General features: G+C 63.6%; 1 protein-coding gene across 1 annotated transcript in view; it reads left to right on the top strand.

Moving 5' to 3' along the window:
• CPNE7 (copine 7) overlaps positions 1–6,007 on the top strand; it is a 17,166-nt gene that overhangs the window by 1,523 nt on the left and 9,636 nt on the right. Inside the window, exons 2-6 of the mRNA XM_029926068.1 lie at positions 1–152; positions 2,024–2,206; positions 4,372–4,446; positions 4,628–4,702; positions 5,306–5,389. Coding sequence (XP_029781928.1) covers positions 1–152; positions 2,024–2,206; positions 4,372–4,446; positions 4,628–4,702; positions 5,306–5,389 — 569 coding nt within the window. The remainder of the gene's footprint in view (positions 153–2,023; positions 2,207–4,371; positions 4,447–4,627; positions 4,703–5,305; positions 5,390–6,007) is intronic.

The raw sequence follows: 6,007 nt of genomic DNA, 5'->3' as shown, positions 1-6,007 counted from the left end.
GGGCCGCGGCGGCCCCCGGACTGCTGCCCGCGCCCCGCGCCTCCCGGGTGGAGCTGCGGCTCAGCTGCCGCCACCTGCTGGACCGCGACCCGCTCACCAAGTCCGACCCCAGCGTGGTGCTGCTGCTGCAGTCCCAGGGTCAGTGGGTGCAGGTAGGGGCGCCGGCCGAGGGCCGAGCCGAGCGGGGACTGGGGGCCTGGGGCTGAGGACGCGGACGCGGGAGGCGGTGGGCAGGTGGCAGGCCCCGTCAGGGCTGGGGTTACCAGGTCTAGAGAGGGGGTGTCCGGGAGTTGGGGGGTCCTGGCCCGGAGGCGACTGAGAGGAGCCCCAGGTAGAGAGGGAGCTCCCCAGTGTGGAGTGCGACCAGGGTCCCACATGGGGGGCTTGGGGGCAGAGTGAGGCACCCAGGCTTGAGGGTGCTGGCAGGGGGCTTTACTAAGGGGCGCAGAAGGGCCTGGGGGCTGCAGGAGTGAGTGGTGTGGCCCCAGTGGGGAAGCAGGGTCGGCCTGGGCTCATGGGTCCCCCCGGCCTGTGGGGCACGCAGGAGGGGCAGTTGTCTGCCAGGCCCTCACCCATCAGGCGGAGGCACCCAGACCCCAGAGCCAGGAGTAGGGAGGGCCAGCTGGGGCCGCTGGGCAAGAGGAGGTGCTGACTGGGCTGGGGCTCTAGGTGGAGATCCGATCTCGGACCGCCCGGAGGGCAGCCAGCGGCCTGCCCTCCGGTTGTGGCAGACTCCCCGGGTGGCCCAGTGCAGTGCACCTGGCCAGATTGGGGGAGCTGGGGTCTGGTTCGTGCTCCCCACGGTCCTGGTTCTTCCTTTGATACCCTCTGGTCCTGGGGGGGGGGTCACTGGGGTGCCTGTCCAGCCCGCCGCCCCGTCACCCAGCCCAGCCCTCTCCATGGAGGTTGTGGCAACAGCTCAGGGCGCTGTCCACACACAAAGTGCCCTGTCAGTCTCCACTTTTGCGTGTACTTCACCTTGGAAAACCGAGAAACGCAGGCTGTGGGCCAGAGGGGTTGGGGATTGAAGCCGCAATGGAGTTGAGGGGTCCCTCCCCGGACCCCACTCTCTAGCACGCCCCCTGGCCATGCCTGGTGTTCACCACCGGGGACCTGGTGGGGAAGCGGGGCAGGACCTGGTGGAGACAGACCGGTGGGGCCCCCACCTGTGAGGGACACAGTGCTGGAGGCTTCAGGCGCCGACTTCTGGGGGCCCGCGTTTTGCTCCCCAGGCCTTGCGCTGTCTCTTGTGGTCTCTGGACCACCAGCCTCCCGGGGCTGCAACACCCTGCTGGTCTTCAGCCTTGGAGGCAAAGGGCCTGCCCCAGCCCAGTGTCTGTGTGGTGGTGGGGACGCTGGGGAGGATTTGTGGAGAGGGTCTGTGCCCTAACCTCCTGTTAGTCTCTGTTGCTTGGCCTGAGCCCTACCTGGTGCAGACGTCCCCGAGAGAGGACGGCCCCCAAGACCCTCCATCTGAGAGTGTGGGAGTTTGTGGACCCTGAGGGGTGGCGAGCCCACCTGCCTGGCTGGATTGTGCCCTGGGGGCATAGAGGGGCCCAAGATGGAGGAGATGTATGGCACCCGGGGGAGCCTGCCCCCATGTCCCTGCCTGCCAGCTGGGAGAGACCTCCACTTCGGGTTTGCCCAGCCCAGGATTCTGATCCAACTCTGTTCCTGACTTGGACAGCTTTTGCCCAGGACCCTTCCCTTCTCTGAGCCTCAGTTTCCCCATCCGTGATGGGGATAGAGCAGGCTGTGGTGGGCATGACATGAGAAAATACGGACTGCAGCCTGTGGCTGGTCAGGGGTGTGGGTCTTTATTTCAGGGAGGGAGGTGCCCAGGGCTGCTGGAGCCACATGGGGTTTGGAGCTGTGAGGATTGGAGTGCAGGCTGGTGGGGGGATTGGGGGTCTGCCCAGGAATGTGTGAGGGGAGGCTGGGGCCAGAGCCTGGGGCGCAGGGCGCTAGGAGTGCTCCGGGGGAGGCCGTGGTCCTGTGGGCCGCCCACACTGGCTGCTTGCAGGTGGACAGAACCGAAGTGGTCCGGAGCAGCCTGCACCCCGTGTTCTCCAAGGTCTTCACGCTCGACTACTACTTTGAGGAGGTACAGAAGCTGCGCTTCGAGGTCTATGACACCCCTGGACCCAGCAACCTTGGCTATCAGGACGACGACTTCCTTGGGGGCATGGAGTGCACCTTGGGGCAGGTGGGCCTCCACCCTCACCCCTTCCCCTCGGAGGGAGGAGGCCAGGAGAGGCGGCAGGGGGGAAAGTGCAGCTGGGCTAATGCTGAGGCCTGGGGGTGGCGGGGGGCGAGGGGCCACGGGGAAGGCCTGCCTAACAGCCAGCGGTGAGCCTGGCGCCACGGAGGTCCCTCTGGGACTAGCGTCCTGGTCTGCCCATCTCCAGAGTGACTTCTCTTAAAAATTCCTTATTAGTTAGTTTTAAAATATATAGTTTTGAACTGGGGAACGCATTCATATAATTCAAGATTTGGGAAGTGTGGAAGGCAAGCCGTGGACCATGGACCCTCGCCTGTCCTCAACTTCATATTCTCACATGAGAACACGGTGTGTTCCTCTATGTGTATATATGTATTTTTTAAACACAACTTACATACACTATTACTATGCTGCACCATCAGGTCTGCCATTACCAGCGTGGCAAGAGCGCTTGCCGACCGCCACCGAGGCCGTCCGGTGCCCGGCTTCACGCCAGCGGCTCCGTTCCCGGCTTGTGGTGGGAGGGTTTCCTGTTTACCGAGGCGTAATTTACACCCAGGAGGACGTGTCCACCTCAGGGACTTTAGGTGCCCGTGTTCCGGACCCTCACCAGCTCGCATAGAACATTTCCTCACCCTCCATGTCCCTCCTCTCCAGCCAATCCCTGCATTCTGCCTGTTCTAGAACTTCTTGTTCATGAATCACATGGCATGTTCTCATTTGTGCCCGGCTTCTTTCACCCAACATGATGTCTGCATGACTCATCCCATTGCCGACTGCATTGGGGCTGGTCTGGGGTGGGTCCCCTGTTATCCCATTTTACAGATGACAGTCCACAGGCACATCAGACACCTGTGCATTGACACACGTGCATGGACACGTGTGTACACATGGGCACAAGTGCACGGGTGCATGCGTGGACACAGAGAAACATGTATGAGCCCACATGTGTCTGGACTGACATGTAAACTTTAGACAGTGGAAAGGCCCATCGAGGCCTGCGTGGCTGTCAGGAGCTGCAGTCAGTGGTCAAGGGTATGCACGCTGGCTGTGAATCCCAGTTGCATGACCTTGAGCAAGTCCCTGACCTCTGAACCTTCAAGCATCAACTGCCTCAGTGGGCATCTGAGGCACTGGCTCACAAAGCAGCCTCCCCGTTTTTCCTACCAGGAGTCCCCAGCAGTGCAGGGGGAGGACCTGGGGGGCCCACGACCTCCTGCCCTTCACTCCTTGCAGAGAGCTTTCCTACCCCTTAGCCTGGTTGACCTTCCCGCACGGAGGAGATGTCCCCGTATGCTGGGCAGCTGTTGGCCGGGCAGAGCCGAGGGGCGAGGGGTCTGGACTCGCTCACCTTGCGGGTCGCCCTTGGGGAGCTGGCCAGAGGCGGGGCCCGGGCGCACTAATGAGCACTGCTGTTGCAGCTGCCGTGGCCCGCAGACGAGTGGGGTCCCCTACAAGTCATTGATCCTTTGGCAGCCGTGACCTGGGAGGGGGAGGGTGCTGTCACCCTTGAGCTCTTCTACAGACCAGGGCACCTACCACCTCAGTGCTGCCCTCTAGCGAACAGGTGGCCCTGGCTGCGTCTGACTTTCCTGTGTCAACTCTGAGCTCCAGTTAGGGGCTTGCAGCCAAATGAGGGCGAAGAGGGGGGGGGCGTCGGGGGGGGGGGGGGGGGGGGGAGGCGTCCAAGAGGAGGCTGCACAGGATGGTGGAGAGCAGAGTTGGGGTCTGCAAACATGCTCCTGACCCTTTGCCCCCTCCACAGCCTGGGAGTCCAGTCCTGCTGGCCGGGGGCCTGTTTGAAGCCCCTTGCTTTCCTGGGGCAGGGACTGGGGACACCTGGGCCGCCCTGGGCTGCTGAGGAGTTGGGGCTGGGGGTGGTTCCCGACCCGCACGCAGCTTCTGCCTCCCGCCCCCGCGCGCGTGTGCCGCCTCCCTGAGCCTGTGTCCCCTCCTGAAACGTGGGCTCGTCAGGCGGTACCAGCGAGGGCCCCTGGCCGCGCGAGAGGCCACCAGAGGGACGTCGGGTGTCTGAGTGTCTCAAGGAGGGGCGTCGATTTGGAGGAGCTGGGCTGCCCAGGGAGACTGAGGGCCGGGTCGGGGCCCCGGGGGGACGGGAGCTGACCCTCCCTGACTGTTCGGGCTTCCAGATTGTGGCCCAGAAGAAGGTGACCCGCGCCCTGCTGCTCAAGTTCGGCAGGAACGCCGGCAAGTCCACCATCACGGTGAGGCCGCCTGCCTTCCCACCCCGCCCCTCCACCCTGCAGACCCGCACCCGCTTCCCATCGAGGCTCTGAGAGGCCTGTCCCCGAGGACAGAGGGGCGAGGCCCAGGGCTGCCTGGGGGCTTCCAGTGCCCGGCCTCAGGCCCGGCCTGCGGAGCTCGGAGCCCTGGCTTCCCTCCCAGGTGATAGCCGAGGACATATCCGGGAACAGTGGCTACGTGGAGCTGTCCTTCCGGGCCAGGAAGCTGGATGACAAGGTGAGCAGAGGCCGCCCGCATGGGGCCAGGGCACGCACTGGCGATGACGCGAGCCACCCCCAGCTTTGCCCTCCCGAAACGGCACAGACACGAATGGCCTGCTGAATGGACCCATGTAGGGCCGGCTGCTCCTGCCACCGTTGTCCCCATGCCCTGGGCCCCTTCCTGCCACATCTGTCAAAGCTCATGCTTCCTGAGGCAGGGGTACTCGTGGCCCCTGTTTAGTGATGGGGACACATGTTCAGGGAGGTCGCCATCCCGACAGTGGAAGAGCTGGCCGTGAGCTTGGTTCTGTCGGCTCTCACATAGCATGGGGCCCAGAGCAGAGGCCTGAGCAGGTCAAGGCCGGCCCCCGAGTAGGAGGAACGGGGACAGGGGGTAGTGCTGGCTGGGGGTGTGCAGACGTGGCTGGAGAGAGGGTGGGCCTGGGCCTGGGAGTTACAGCAAGGGTGCTGGGGAGCCAGTGAAGGCTCTAGAGGGGAGGACAAGGCATTGGGTCACTCTGAGAGGCTCTAGCTAAGGAGATAGAGGCCCCGGGGGGTGAGCGGTGGCTCGAGGGCGCTCTCGCTCCACTTGGCCGAGCACCCTCTGCTTCTGCTCCAGGACCTCTTCAGCAAGTCAGACCCCTTCCTGGAACTCTACCGAGTCAATGACGATCAGAGCGAGCAGCTGGTGTACCGGACCGAGGTGAGGGCTCCCCGCCGGTGGCCTGAGAGGAGCGGGGTAGAAGGCAGCCCGTCACCCACCCTGTGTCCTCCCAGGACCCGAGGGCCTTCACCCCCAGCACCCAGCTCCTAGCAGCCGGGAGCCAGTGGGCCAGCCTCGTATCTTGTGGTCTCGCCTGCAGCTGAAATGGCATTTTAGTCACAGCAGTGAGAGAGCGCTTTCCTTTTTTTCTTAAGTGTATTTATTTTGAGAGACAGTGCGCGTGCCTGCAGGCAGGGGAGGGGCAGGGAGAGGGAGAGAACCTCAGGCAGGCTCCACACCATCAGCACAGAGCCTGACACTGGGTTCTGACTCATGAACCACAAGATCATGACCTGAGCCAAAACCAAGAGTCAGACGATCAACCGATTAAGCCATCCAGGTGCCCCAAGAGCATTTGCCTTTGAGATAAATTAGAGTAAACAACGAGGCTATTTAAAGTAAAGGGGGTCCAGGTGGTCCAGGAAGGTGGCGGAATTTACGGCGGTGGGTCCTGAAGGAACGGGTTCAGAACTATAGGGGCTCCAGGCCCCTGTCCTGCCCGGAGCCTGAGCGCCGCGCCCCCCAGCCCTCTGGGCTCTCCCCCTCCCCCCCCATCCT

This window comes from Suricata suricatta, chromosome 16 (assembly GCF_006229205.1).
Source record: "Suricata suricatta isolate VVHF042 chromosome 16, meerkat_22Aug2017_6uvM2_HiC, whole genome shotgun sequence".
Taxonomy (NCBI): domain Eukaryota; kingdom Metazoa; phylum Chordata; class Mammalia; order Carnivora; family Herpestidae; genus Suricata; species Suricata suricatta.
The sequence above is the reverse complement of the archived record's forward strand: the minus strand, read 5'-3'. Positions and strand labels throughout refer to the sequence as shown.